The sequence below is a fragment of the Cervus elaphus genome, chromosome 20, assembly GCF_910594005.1.
Source record: "Cervus elaphus chromosome 20, mCerEla1.1, whole genome shotgun sequence".
Classification (NCBI taxonomy): Eukaryota; Metazoa; Chordata; class Mammalia; order Artiodactyla; family Cervidae; genus Cervus; species Cervus elaphus.
The window spans coordinates 25,269,373-25,284,752 of NC_057834.1; the positions used below are offsets into that span (position 1 = coordinate 25,269,373).

The 15,380-nt window shown below is 34.6% G+C and overlaps 1 protein-coding gene across 14 annotated transcripts in view; it reads left to right on the top strand.

The window, feature by feature from the left end:
• The window catches only part of DCAF6 (DDB1 and CUL4 associated factor 6), a 179,492-nt gene that overhangs the window by 111,208 nt on the left and 52,904 nt on the right, over positions 1–15,380 (top strand). For 10 of the 14 annotated variants that reach the window (XM_043876209.1, XM_043876211.1, XM_043876213.1 and 7 more), the window contains one exon: positions 7,147–7,206. The exons of the other annotated variants lie outside the window; for them this stretch is intronic. In XM_043876209.1, coding sequence (XP_043732144.1) covers positions 7,147–7,206 — 60 coding nt within the window. The remainder of the gene's footprint in view (positions 1–7,146; positions 7,207–15,380) is intronic. 14 annotated transcript variants of the gene reach the window in all.

A 15,380-nucleotide genomic window follows, 5' to 3' on the forward strand; every position in this document is an offset into this window, starting at 1 on the left:
AGTAAACATTTGTTGAAAGAATTAGTGAGAGACACAGCATAGAGTAATGTCAAGTTAATTCTTTCAAGAAAGATAATAAATATACATCTTATAGGTACTACAGTAGGTGCTGTCATGCTAATGAGATTTACTACTTTGACATACTTTATTTTGCCACTCTAAGGAGTGATGAGTTGGGAATTAATTACTTTGAGAACTCTGACTAAATTACTTGGAATTAATCTGTATATTGTTAGAAGTGGATAACCTCTTCTTTATAAATAAGTATCTGTTTCCACTAAGTGCTGTGGCAACAAAAGCATATTATATAATACCATGGTGAAATAAAATAGATTTAAATAACTGCAATATAGCTGTGATATTTGTAACAAATTATGGACCTGATTTTTAACTTGGTATTATATAAATAGAATATCAGTGAGGCAAAGATGTTTTCCTCTCTCATTTTTTTTTTTTTTACCGTAGAGCAATCTTTTCCCATACATTAATAAGAAAGTTTGATTCAATTACAGTTGTAACATTTAGTATTAAGACATTTTGCTATGATTTTGTGCTGTATAGCACAGGGCTTCCCTGTTGGCTCAGTGGTAAAGAACTCACCTGCCAATGCCAGAGACCTGGGTTTGATCCCTGGGTCAGGAAAATCTCCTGGAGAAGGAAATGGCAACCCACTCCAGTATTCTTGCCTGGGAAACCCCATGAACAGAGGAGCCTGGTGGGCTACAGTCCATGGGGTTACAGAGTGGGAGGGACGTGACTGAGGACACACACATGGTTAGCACAGGGGTTTTAAAAGTAAAAATATACAACATATAAAACAATAAGAAGGAAGTCTCTACATGTATAAATATTTTTAAAATACTGAAATTTAGCAGATAACAAACCAAACATTAGAGTGAATTTGAGTATAAAACAAAACTGCCTACATTATTGGTAAAGAAATATACATTGTGGACATTAGGAAAATATTGACACTGAGTCTTTATATCTAGTTCATTAATTTGAATTGAAACCAGTTCTTTTTAGAATCAAAAAGCTTTAGGGTGGTTATATGTTTTTTGTGAAATAAGATGCTGTTTTCCCCACTCTTAGCATCATTCTTGTTAAATAATACCTAGTTTGATAACCAGTGCATTTGTGGTAATTTTTACAAAGCCAGTGTTGAGTCAGATACCTTGCCAGTTTTGCAGCTGAGAAACCCGTTAATCTTATTTGTTGTTACTGAACAACTAACTCCCTTGGGCCCCTGAGGCTGCCCACATGGACCAGTGTTAGAGGCCCCTTACTCAGTGTGTGTCTGCTCTGCCCTACAGCGTGAGATAGGCTATACACGTCTGTACCGTATGCTTTCTGACGCAGCATGCATGTAAGACCACTGGTAATCTAACCTCTAACATGCCCTAGGTTCATTTGTTAGCCTTACTTTTATCTTACTCTTTCTTCACATGGCAGGAACACTGCTTGGTAACTAAAAACTTTAAGAACAGCTGAATAATGTATTGTTAGTTTGTTACAAAGAATATCTTGTCCATTTAGTAAATCTTGAAAAAGAGGAAAGATGAGTTGAGTTAATGCAAAATTCTTCATTTTGGAACATCCCAATTTTAGAAATACAGAGTAGAAAAATTTATGAAATTCAGCAGGGAGATTGGTTATATTTGAACAACAATTCACAAAACATTTTCCTACATTTCACAATGTATGAATACAATTTTGTGTGTGTATATTACGGGCATTAATTGATCCATTCACTCATGCTAGATACTACTACTAAAATCATGAATATGGTTAGCAGAAAATTAACATTCTGTATTTTAACTTTTTAGCAATAGATTAATGCTCAGTTCTCATAAAACATTTTCCCATTATGTCTTGATATCCTCACAGTGTCAGCAAATGATGATACTATCAGTAAATTATATTTCTATCATCATCTCACCTGTTTAAGTCTTTTAGGTATAAGATATTCAAAGGAGGCATTAATGTAATTTTGGAAACCAAGAAGCTTTAACAAATGCAGAATTTCTGAGTGATTACATTGTCTGGTAAATATTTTATTCTTTTTTCAAAGTATAGGACTCATGAGAATATTTTGTGACAGGATAAATATTAGATGAAGCTACCTAATACCTAATTTCTGTAGGAAAATGGCATCAAACCCTCAAGCCATTTTTATAGAGTCTACATTTTAATGGGATCAAATGAGAACATGTCTGATGCCAATATTTCTTGGCAATTGAAAACTAAAACATTCTAAGGCATCAAACAGTAAAATGAGCTGTATAAGATAGACTGTAACATACGTTTTAAACAATTCTCCAAGGCACCAAGCAGTATTTAAAATGAACTGTATAAGATAGATGTTAATATACATTTTAAACAATTCTCCCCCTCCCATTTTTTCAGCTGTGAAATTAGAATTTCATGGGGAAATTCTAATATAAAATACATAAATGACACACTGTTGTGACTGAACAAAAAGAAGTGTTAAGAAATGACAGCCTGATTCCTCGTCCCTCTTGCCACACCCAAGCCGCCTCTGCTCTCAGAAGCACGATTCAAAACCACTGCTCTAAGACACTTTTTGACACCTGTAAATGATAATTATTCATAGCTAATTTCTAATATTTTATTTTTCAAAATTAGTGTATATTTCTGTAAAATATTCACATTTTTAGTTTTTAAAAAGTGCACTTTTTTTTAGACTTTTAGGAAATACATCACAACTTGTTTCTAATCTTTCAGTGATTTTTTTTTTTTTAATCATAAAGAGATGAATTTACTTTCATCAGATCACTGTCTAGGTGTTAGACTGGCTGAGTTCTTATTCCTGGCCTTATGAAAACCGACCTTGGGCAGGTCATTTGGCTGCTTTATGCCTCAGTTTCCCAGCTATTGATTTATTTAGTTAGCGTGGCATAAGGATGGGATAGAGAATACTGTATAAAGTCTTTATACTCCTAAATAGAAAAAAGTACACATGATATTGGACTATCTTAATGATAGTAGCTTTAACTTACTATAAATACCTAAAGACATCCTCATATTACGACCATGAAAGATTGATAGTATTCAGGGTTTTGAATGAGCTGTATGTATGTTTTCAGATGAATGCCATAAGCAGCTGTGGCAGAGGCATTCGGCATATGGCTGATTTTAAGCCCAGCCTTTCTTTCCCTTTCAGGTCCCCTGAAGTCACGGGTTGCTGGCTCCTGCTCAGAGTGACAGCACCCTGTGGAGTCTGCTGGTATTGGCCCAACCACCACAGAGCCCCACTGGAGCACGGAGCCAGCCTAGAGGGGGTGTCAGGTAGGAACTGTTTTTTCACTTTATGGCACGGTTTTGCCAATTGGAAAAGAAAAAAGTAATTTTTATACCCCGTAAAGGGTATAAAACATTGGTGAATATTTTAAAGGGCTTTTCAAAACTGAGCCATATTGGAAAAAATCAGCATTTACCCAGTCCTGTGAAAACAGTCTTCTGTACAACATCCAGTTCCCCACAGTGTCCATGATGTTAATTACAGGTAGCACTTCTCAAGTGGATGCATTTGACCCAGGTTTTTAGTGTTTATAACATGAGCATTTAGTAAATCAGATGTGATGTTGACTTAGTCCTGCAAGTACTTTTTAACAACTTTAAATGATAGGGTCCTAAGCAACACAGTGATGGGTCACTTAGAACTTTAAACGTGGGACTGTGCTCCATGTTTTTCATTCAATACTATGTTTGAGAAAAACAAGCAAGTAATAACATTAGTTGACCCTTTCCTATGTGCTATTGAAGTAGCTTACATAGATTATCTCATTAAATCCTCACAAGAACAGTATGTGGTAGATATCATAATCATCCCCATTCTACAGATGGAGAAACTGAGACTTAGAGATGTTAAATAACTTGCCCATTATTACAATATTACTGAGTAGAAAAGCCGGATTTGAACCCAGAGAGTCTGACTAGAGTGTTTGTTATTTAAATTATAATTCTTTATTTTTTCCTACAGTTAAGAAAGTTTGAATGTCAAGGGGCTAAAGAATTTTCTCAAAACTAGAACACGAAATATTTGGGGATATATAGTAATTAGGCATGAGACATCTTGGCTTAGACTGAAGGAGTTTTTGCTTAAAGTTTATCTCTACTTTAAAAATAATAATAATTTAAGAGACTGGCAATAAGCTGACCAACTGTACTGCATTTTGTAATAAATTATAATGGGACCATATAGTCAATTTTTATTTTGTGATAGTGCTTTCTAGAAGATATTTCACAGAGAGTTGGAGTAGAGTATGCAAACATTGAAGCAAAAACCATTGAAATAATACTTACTTTTTTTTAATATTAGATATTCTGATGATTATTATGTTAATATTTGGAAGTATTTCTGTAAATTAGAAGTTATAGGTATTATATTTATGAATATCTAATGATATAGAAACATTTTACTTCAAATGTTTATGTAACAGGAAAGTAATCATTTCAAAAACAGTTGCATAGTACCCAAAATTAAAAATAGAATGGAAGCAATGATCAAGAAGTATTTCTTCTTAAAAATTGGTCTTCAACATGTGAAGAAAGATTATTCCCCAGATATACATAATATCTGGACAGACTGTAAAACCAAGAAGGAAGACCTTTTAATTTAACATCATCTTTCTGCATTAACCTAAGCTTCATTAATTAAATACTTCAAGAGTTTGAAAATACACAGTTCTTTGAGATGACAGCATTTTGATCCTTTCTCAATGTGTTTTATTTAAAAACTTGCATAAGATGCACTTTATTTCTTAAGATTTGTGCATTCCATAATATTCGTGACAAAATTAAATATTTGAAAAAAGATTGCATGGAAAGTTGTTCTCAGGCTCTTAGGAAGAGTATAATGGAATGTATAATGGATCCAAAGGGATAAAAAATATTTCATAAGAGGCTTTCTAGGAAGATTTTCCAATATTTATTTCACTGACTCACATTTTTTCGTTTTTCTTAAAGAATATAATTATGTTTTTTTCCAAAGATTGACTCATCTGCTCTTCAGAAAGAACATAAACAGGAATATTGTATCTAACTCAGAAATTGTTATTTAAGAAATCTTATAAAAGAAAATATAGTATGACTAGATTAGGGAACCAGTTAAATTACCGTCTTTCCATTTTCTTTTTTGTTTAGTACAGATTTGTTGGCGCTTCCCTGGTGGCTCATAGGTAAAGAATGCCTGCCTTTGCAGGAGATGTGGGTTCGATCCCTGGGTCAGGAAGATCCCCTGGAGAAGGAAATGGCAACCCACTCCACTCTTCTTGCCTGGGAAATCCCATGGACAGAGGAGCCTGGTGGACTACAGTCCATGGGATCTCAAAAGAGTTGGACACAACTTAGTGACTACACAACAGCAACAGATTTGTTGAGCTGAATATTCTGATGAAGCAGTGATAAGGATACTGTTATTTAAATAATGATCATGCTTTATGAAAATCTAGTAGTGTAAAAATTTATGACCAAACTGGTTACCTCAGAAGGTAGACAGTTTGAAATTAACATAAGTCGTCCTGGTAGCGGGATTCAGAGTTTTAAGTGTACAAGCAGTCAAGTGGTATAAAATTGCTAAGAATCAAGGATATATTAGAAAACTTAGCTATTGAGTTTTGGTCACTCATAAATCGAAATACTTACTGTTGGGAGAATAATGTGTCTTTATAAATAGCTACTGATCAGTCAAAAGTGCAGAGTTTTTATGAACAGCATTTGCTAAGAACTAGAGCATAGGCTCGGAGAAGGCAACGGCAACCCACTCCAGTACTCTTGCCTGGAGAATCCCATGGGCAGAGGAGCCTGGTGGGCTACGGTCCATGGGGTCGCTAAGAGTCGGACACGACTGAGTGACTTCACTTTCACTTTTCACTTTCACTTTTCACTTTCATGCATTGGAGAAGGAAATGGCAGCCCACTTCAGTATCCTTGCCTGGAGAATCCCAGCAATGGCGGAGCCTGGTGGGCTGCCGTCTAGGGGTCACACAGAGTCGGACACGACTAAAGTGACTTCGCAGCAGCAGCAGGGCATAGGTTGTTAGAAACTAGGAATTATTCTTCCATTTAGTGGAGAGCTATGTATGCTTGCTATCCACATTTTCTCTTTTCCTGTAGCTCTACTAGGACACTGGAACCCAAGCCAGTAATAGTAGCTACCTCCTTCTGTTCCCTCATGCCTTTCTTAGTTACCAGATCTCTAGAATGACCAGGAAGAAAGGAGAGTGTTAGACCTAAAAATATTGTGACTTGTCCTCTGTCACACAGCTAATTTATTGTCAAAACCAAAGTTGGAATCAACACTGACTAATTCTAGACTGGTGCATTTTCCATTTCATCATGCTGCCTTACTTTATACGAGTGTTTTCCAAACAGTAGAACCCATTTATTTATAAAACAAATTCTTTTACATAGAAACTCAGTGTATCCAAAGGGTAAAAATAAAACATTCTGTTTGAAGCCAAGGTAGAAAGCATGAAGCCCAAACCGTAAGCCTTTTCATTGCCTTTCTTTTCCTTTTCTCACCAGACACCTAAAGAAACCAAAGGCTTCACAGTACAGTTTTAATATGTACCACATACCGTAGAGTTTTTAAAAGTTACTATGTTTCTATAATGGTAATTATGTCATTAAATATTTCTCATAAACCATTTTCCTTGTCTTATGTCTTTGAGTTCCTTTTTCAACTCAAGATAACATCTAGCTAAATGTAGTGAGCATCTCATTTCATGCTTTGAATCCTCCAATCCAAAATAAAGCCATCTTAAGGAGCTGGAAAGAGGGTTTGAGAAAGACAAGGAGTCTTTCTTTTGGTGAGGGAGATACTCTGTTTCTATTTTATCTACCTTGCACCTTGTGCCTGTGCTAAATGAATTTGATAAAAAGTATATGCATGGAAGTAGAAGAACATTTTCTCAACTCATTCTCAAAGTTGCTAAATGCTTGCCTGGAATAACATATCTTAAGCACATGGCCTTGCTTACTCACTGCTTGGGAAATACACCACAGTACTTACTTCTATTTCCCACCATTATACATTTGTTTCTTAAGCTTAGAGATGATCATGACATTGCTGTGCAGTTTTCTGCTGCTTACTTTTAAGTTAAAATCTCATTTTTGTTTCAGATTCTCCTTCTTCTGTGGTTAACAAACAGCTTGGATCCATGTCACTTGACGAGCAACAGGGTGCGTGCAACAGGAGATGCGCTATGCCCATCCATCCATAGTTTATTGCAATGCATAAACCAAGCTCTCTCTCACTTTTTCATAGCATTTCATTGTGATTATGGTCTAAATAGTCAGTATTTTGTAGGCTAAATTTTCTGAGGTGGTATTATGCCCAAAGAGCCTCCTTGGCCCATACAAATTATTTTCTGTGTAAGCTAATTTCTTTGAAATCTCTTCCTATAACAGTATTATATGTATATAAAAAAGATCCTTTTTTACAAATTCTAGCTGTCATAAAATTGTGTGTAGAACTTAGGTGTGAGGTTAGCATATTACCTAGTGGCTACTTTTGAAAAAGTTATTTGAGCATAAAAATGTTCTGCATTACTATATTGCTGTCATAATACTTGGTCTTATGTCTCACTTATCTGATGGTTGAACTCTAGGTAGCTTTAAGAAATACGATTGTCAATGCAGAGATAAGCTCCAAAGTCACCAATCAGAAGGGAAAATAACTTCCACTTCCACTTGCCTTCTGAAGTAGGAGAGGTGTACAGTCTACTTTGGAGCCTTAAGCAGAGGTTGATGAAGTAAATTTTACAAATATTTTTCAAAAACGTAACTCAGCCCTAAAGCCATAAGCTTTAGTTGACTAAAAGTTTACGTATGTAGGGTGACTCATTTGTCATTGGGGAAATGAAATATTGCTGAAGTACCTATTTAGTGTGAAATAGATCTAATTTTAACTGTCTTCTTGGAGAATTATTCAGAAACTAATTTTGAAACAAATTAAAAAACTCCTTCTGTACATCTGATCTTAAATTATTCTTTATAGACCTGAGATGGCAAATATTTGCTATAGGTTTTTCTGTTCTTGAAAATGAATGAATTCATAAGTGAATTTGAGAACTAAGAAATTATGCATGTTTTATCTTTATACATTTATTGTAGAGGTATTAACAGTAAAGAATGATTAAAGTGTAAAACACAATTATAATATTATATATAATATATTGTACTACTGTTTAGAACTGCTCTCTAATCAAATAATCTTTTTTTTGGTAAGTCTATATGAATGTAAATACTACTGAAGAGTTTATAGCCAAATTCATATTTTATTTAATCTTACAGAAAAATTTCCATAGAATTATGTTGAATATTATATTTATGTTGGTAATTAATTTATATATATTATGACATATGTCAGAAAGAAATGAGAATAAAGGATAGCTCCCAGATTTTTGCCATCAATGCCTGGGTAAACGATTCCATTAACTAGGGTAAGCTAGTTCGGGGGCAGAAATCAGGAGTATTTTTTGGGCCATGTAAAGCATATTTGCTTTGTAGTTATGAGTGGAGATGTTATATAAAAGGTCAGATACTGAGTAGGCTTGGCAGAAGCTGCATGATGATAGACCATCAACAGTGTAACTTGGTAAGAAGTTCTCTGAGCAGAAATGTTCAGATGACAGCATATCCAAATGAATTAAGTCCTGAGGTTTTACATGCCTTTTTGTTTAGCGGTACATCTTTTAATGTACTGGGGACTTCTACATGACAGGGTTTTATCACCTAGAGAAAACCTCTACTATAAAAGTGAACTGAAACTTCCCACTACTGTCTTTCTCACCTTGACTAATACAGTAACCTCTTAACTGGTCTCCTCACATCCTTTCAGGCTGTATCTGTTCTCTTATCACCAGGCAGAGTAAACTTTTAAAAATGTAAATCTAAGCATATTATTATCCACTTGCATAAAACTTTTAAAAGGTCTGTTTGCCCTTAAGGCAATCTAAATCCATACCTTGGCTTGCAGAGCCATACACACCTGGCCCTTTCTCTCACTCACTAAGCTCTTGACAATTCGGCCTTATTTCAGTTTTTCTAACACTCTAAGCTCATTTCCCTCTTAAATCTCTTGTGAATGCTATTGTCTCTACCAAAATGTTTTTGTCTTCAGCAACTTCTACTCATCAAAACTCACTTAGATACTACTTTTCCAAAAGTAGTATGATATTCTAATCTGAAGTAGTTCTCCTCTCTTTATCTCTTTGTGACCTGCTATCCTTCATCACATTTGTCAAAATTTATAATCATACCTTTATTTTAGGGATTGTTTAATACCTGTCTTTCTCTGTATTCTCTGAATGTTTTCATTCACTGTAGTATACTCAGTGCCTAACACCATATCTGTTGTCATTAAACAGTAGATATTTTTTGAATGAGTGAATAAAACAATTGTTTAAGCAGTGAGATGCCCTAGAAATTATTCTAGCTTGGGAGAAACATGACCAGATTTATGTGTTAGATCATTTTGGCAGCTTTATAGATGGTTGATTGGAAGGGAGTAAAGTTGAAGGTGGCAAGACCATGTAAAAGGTCACATGACCTATTTGTTTGTTTGTTTTAATATTTAAGGGCTAGAATTGATGGGACTTTGAGAAAGATTAGTTTTTAAAAACGAGAGAATGATAACCCAGGTGTCTCGATGGGGCAATAGAGAGTAATACTGTCAACTAAGATAGGGATTTCAGGAGAAACTGCCAGTTACAGGGGAAAAAAGATACAGGAGATTTTCTTGATATGTTTAGTCTGAATTACCTTTGGACATCATATGGAGAAATATCATAGTTTCTGGAAGTCACCAGAGAAGTCTGAGGTGGAGATAAAAATAGGAATTGTCAACTTACAGATAACCATTGAAATGGTGAGAATGGATAAAATGGTCTAGGAAGAGAGGATTAAGTGAAAAGAGGAAAGTCTACACTACAAAGAGCAAGCAGAGAAAAGGACCTGGCTGAGGAGACAGAAAAGGAGTGAGCTGGGAAATAGGGCAGAAACAATGCTGCATCCAAAGTCACAGGAAAAGTAAAGTTCTGGGAGGAACTGGTCAGTAAGTGCATTGTGATGTAAGGCTGTCAGATAAGAAAAGGACAGAGAAATTTTCTTGAATTTGGCAGTGCTTTGGCACTGCAGTTACTATGTGGAGGCAGAAGCCAGATAGTAGTGGTTGGAGGAGAAAGATTTTTTTTTAAAGTGGAGACATTGTTATGTAGACGACTCTTTCAGTAAGCTCTTCATTACAAATGAAAAGACAGAGAAAAGGTAATGTCTGGGAGGGTATAACTGAGTATGTTTACAAAGTAAAGAATCTTTGTAGAAGAGAATGTATAGGGAATAATTAATGTCCTCAGATAAGCTATTTTAATCTTTGATGAGACCCTGGTTCTCCATTTTACCTTATAGAATGGAAAAAGTAGTACATTGTTTTTTCCTGAATATATAATAATTGTCTTAAGCATATTTTAAATTTCTTTTTTCTTACTTTTAAAGAGACACTATTACATTTTTAAATTGATAATTCAGTTTTATACTTACCTGACAGTGTTCATCTTCCAGATGTCCAGGTACTTAATTTCCCATAGGGTTCATAGATTTTCTTTATTTTGATTTAGGGATTAGCAGGATAAAAATGTTACTAATAAAAAAATTTTAATAGTAATTGACATGTTTCACTGCAAAGATTTATTTTCTTTCAATAATTATATATACATTATTGAACTGATTGATTCCAATCAGTGTTTTCATGTATTTATTTTGAATTTTTAAAAAAAGCTTAGTCTAATATATTTAGTTTAAACCTTAAGACCATAAATGCAGCTGCCTGGTTGCCTCAATAGTTTTTGTTTTATTAAAATATTTTTTTAAAGAAATAAGTGTACAGCATATATGTTGTTTTTCTCCTGTTGTAAAGTACTTTGCTGTATTCTCCAAACTTAGAGCTGTGTGTACACACATTGACAACCCTTCTGTGCTAATTAGAAACTATTTGAATAAGGTATTCCTGAGGATGAGGCATTTTAGTTGCAATCTGAAAGATGATTATGTGAGTAAGTTAGGTCAAGGAGAAGGAGTAAAGGGGATAATGGATATTAATAGCATGTGCAGAGGCTCTGAGAGAATCACATTAGAATGACTAGAAGAATCCCAGTATGGCTGGGGTGTGCTGTGGCTTCAAGAGATAGGTAGAGTCCATATTGAGAAGGACCTTTTGAACTTTTTAGGGTTTTAGATCTTAAGAGCAATAGGAAGTTGGTGAAGAATTTAAAATGGGACATATGGCCTGATCTTGTTTGTTCTGAATAGAATATGAAGAATTGACTAGAGACTAAATCACTTAGGAGGTTCTCTTTAAAATTCTTATCTCCAGTTACATTTGTCACGCATTTAGTTTGAATAATATATTCTAGTGAGTAGTTTTGATTTTCCTTTTATTTATATCTCTCTTATACTTACCATAAGGGGAAAAAGCCTCTTCTGACATGTACTGCTCTTGCCTCTTAATAAAACTAGCAAATTTTTCCTGTTAAAAATATTTAGGCCAGAAATTCCCCCTTCTTTTAGTAACAATAACAACAATAACAAAAGAAACATATAATCTTAACATTTAATTTTTGAGAGGGTATAAGGAAATAATTTTGCCTGAGTTTTAAATTATGGCCATGACTGTAGTAAGTTGCTTTATATTCATTACAGTGATAATCATTAAGTGGAAGTTGATAATGCCATAAAGTTTGAAACTTACACCTGTAGGCAATTACACATATGTCAGACACTCATTTTCTATTCTAGATTTAAAGAAATAAAAATGCTAATTTGGGTATTAGAAACATAAATACTAATTGTCCATTATTTGATAAGCAGACTTCTTTTGACATTAACGAAATGTTTACTTACAGAAAGACTTGTGGATGGTCAGAAACCAGTAAAACAGATTTTACTAATTCTACTAGGGTAGAGTGGGAATGGAAAAACTGAATGTGTCTTGTGTTAAGTATTATTCCCTCAAGATTATATACTGTCACCAAGTTGAAAGTTTAATAATGTCATTTTGACAGTATTACATCAAGTGATATTTTAAATGTACTTTGACAACTTTAATTTTTATTAAATATCTAATGATTGAAGTCTGCTGTATTAGTTGGGAAATTAAGTTCAATATTCACACTGGAAAATATTTGTGTATACTGTATGTAAATTCTAGAAGAAAAAAGTTAGTGAAATCATATTTCATTTAGTTTTTTTTTTGTATTCTCTAAAACTAGTTATCACTTATTTGCTTAGAATGAAGTAGGTCATCTCCTTTTCCCCAACTACTAGTTTAGATTCTAACAATTAGTGATATATTTCATTTTTTGGAAGTTGGGGAAAAGGAGGTAAGATAGTTCATTTGCCTGTGCTCACTTGTTCCACCTCTTGCTACCCAATCAGTGTCTACATTTTTAGTTAAATTGTTTTCTAATTCAGAATTGTCTATGATAAAAATAGCTCTCATTGAGCTTTAAGTATGTAACTGGCACTGTGTGTATCTACTATCCCATTTGTTGCAGTTTAATGAGGTGATAGGATCCTCATTTTACTGATGTAGAAGCCAAGACTCCAAGAGATATGTAAAGACAAGTGAAATAAGTAGTAGAGTCATATCTGCATATCTATTTCATTAATTCAACTCATATTAAATGCCTATTATCTTGTGGCAAATACTAGGCCTGGCAGCAGGATGCACAAATAATAAAGCTAATGCTCCCTGTGCTTGGAACATAAGAGTTGATTAGTAATAGTAATAATAATAATATAGTTACTAACCATAATAATAACATAGACACTTATATTGCATTTTTTGTGTGTGTCAAACTTTACTCTGAGCAACTTTTATATGTTTATTTACTTAATCCTCATCACAGTCTTATACAGCAGGTATCATTATTATCTCCATTTTCAGATAAGGAAACTGAGGTAAAGAGAGGTTAAGAAACTTGTCTAAAGTCACATGTGTTAGGAATGTGATTCAAATCAAAGCAGTCTGGTTCCAGTGTCTTTGATCGTAACCACTACCCTTTGCCTCATCTAACAATAAAGACAGATGATGTGGAAAATAAATACAAGTGTCATAAGAATTTTAAAAGAGGAAACAAGGTTTAGTGGGGAACATATGACTGAGTCTTTGTTTCTTCTGGCACGGTCTCAAATAAGGTATTCCTGAGGGTGAGGCATTTTAGTTGCAATCTGAAAGATGATTATGTGAGTAAGTTAGGTCAAGGAGAAGGAGTAAAGGGGATAATGGATATTAATAGCATGTGCAGAGGCTCTGAGAGAATCACATTAGAATGACTAGAAGAATCCCAGTATGGCTGGGGTGTGCTGTGGCTTCAAGAGATAGGTAGAGTCCATATTGAGAAGGACCTTTTGAACTTTTTAGGGTTTTAGATCTTAAGAGCAATAGGAAGTTGGTGAAGAATTTAAAATGGGACATATGGCCTGATCTTGTTTGTTCTGAATAGAATATGAAGAATTGACTAGAGACTAAATCACTTAGGAGGTTCTCTTTAAAATTCTTATCTCCAGTAAGGATTTTGACCTGATGATAGAAATAAGGTGGAAATGTGAAGAGGGTCAAGAAATATTTAGAATGGGAGTATATAGGATTTGATGAATGTGGCAAATAATTGAAGAGGAGTCCAGAGTATAAACTGCAGTAACAACTCCAGAATTTCTATTTGGGGGGTGGTTTAGCAGTGAAAACCTGTTTGGAGGGAGCAGGGTGAGGCTGTGTCTTAAACATGCTTTTATACAGTAAATGCAGTGTTTTTGACTTAGATTATACATTTATTTGTGATGGTTTGGGCAAGATAATAATAGAGATTAGGTGACATTTCTAGCACTCCAAGGATAACTCCCAGGTTTTGACTGAGTATAATTAAATGAGCGTCTACTTCCTAAAATAGGTAACCCTGGAAAAGGAAGAATATATGGAAGAGGATGTGTAGACGGAGGTGGAGATCACAAGCTTAGTTTTGAATATGCTTAATTTGACTAATCTGTGTGAGGCATCAAAGTAAAAAAATCTGTTGAGCAATTGATTGTATGGTTATGGAGTTTAGCAAAGATGGCAGAGCTGGAGAAGTAAATCAAAACTTTATGCATGTAGATGATAATTGAAGTATGTATTGCATGTAGATAATAAATGACAATAGGTGAAATCATCTAAGATGAAAGTAAAACGTGAGAAGTCTAAAAGAGCTCAGAAAAAATCAGAAAAAATTCCAGAATTAATTGTTTTGCTAGAGGAGAGCTGATAAAGGGGATGGAGAAGCGACGACCACACTGAGAGGTAATAGGGAAAGCATCATAGAGCATGAGACGGGGAGAGGAGAGTTTTCAAATGCAGGAGAGTCGTCTGCTGCTGAGAGGTCAAGTGTAGGTGAGTTCTAGAAATTCTCCCACCAGATTAGTAAGTTCAGAGGTGGTCAGTCTCATTAGTGAGAGCAGTTTCACTGGAATGATATAGGGCAGATTTAGGAGAAAACATGGAGATGAAAAATAAAAGTACTTCAAAACAATAAGCAAGGAGAATAGTAGCTGGAGGGGAAAGTGGTGATAGAGTTCTTCTAAGCTGTTCATTTTCATTTTCATCTGGAAGTCACATTTTACCATGCTAGGTAATCTGATCAATGAGAGTGACAGACAGATTTGAGTTTTTTTTAAATAGAGTATAGCTGAGGAAAGAGTCATGAAAAGAAAAACACTGGATGAGAATTTTGGTAGGGTTTATGTGCCACATGGGGTATACATTTTTACTTAATTTCCTACTATCTGTTCTCCCTCCAAACTGAAAGTGAAATAGGAATAGACGACTTTATGAACAGAGGGGTATAAGACTAACAGTTCTGAAGTACAGGGAAAGAAAGCCTATGAAGCATAAATAAAACAACAACTGTATTTCAGTCCGTAAATTTTAAATATCAGAGGGAAAAAGGAGCCAGGCACAGGCTGATTCTGTGTGTGTCCCAACCCCGTGTTTTAAGTTAATTCACGTTTTTGTGTTATGTCATGAAAAAAGTATATTGGATTAAAATGATTATTATTGATATACAGGTGGATTTTGATCGTCAGGAGTAAAATTTGACTAGAATATTATTTCCAAAAGATTATATAGGAGAGATCTCCTAGTAAATATTAGTGTTAAAGTTGTGCTTTGTTTTTGGCTTTCATAAAATAGTTCATTTCTGTATAGAGTCAGATTACACTAGTGGGAACACCGAGTTTCAGAATAAGAGCCTTGCCTCACAGTCATCTGTGTAGTGGGTAGGAGTCCTCTGTTTAGAATCTACTCCTAGAAACAGTTTCTCCAC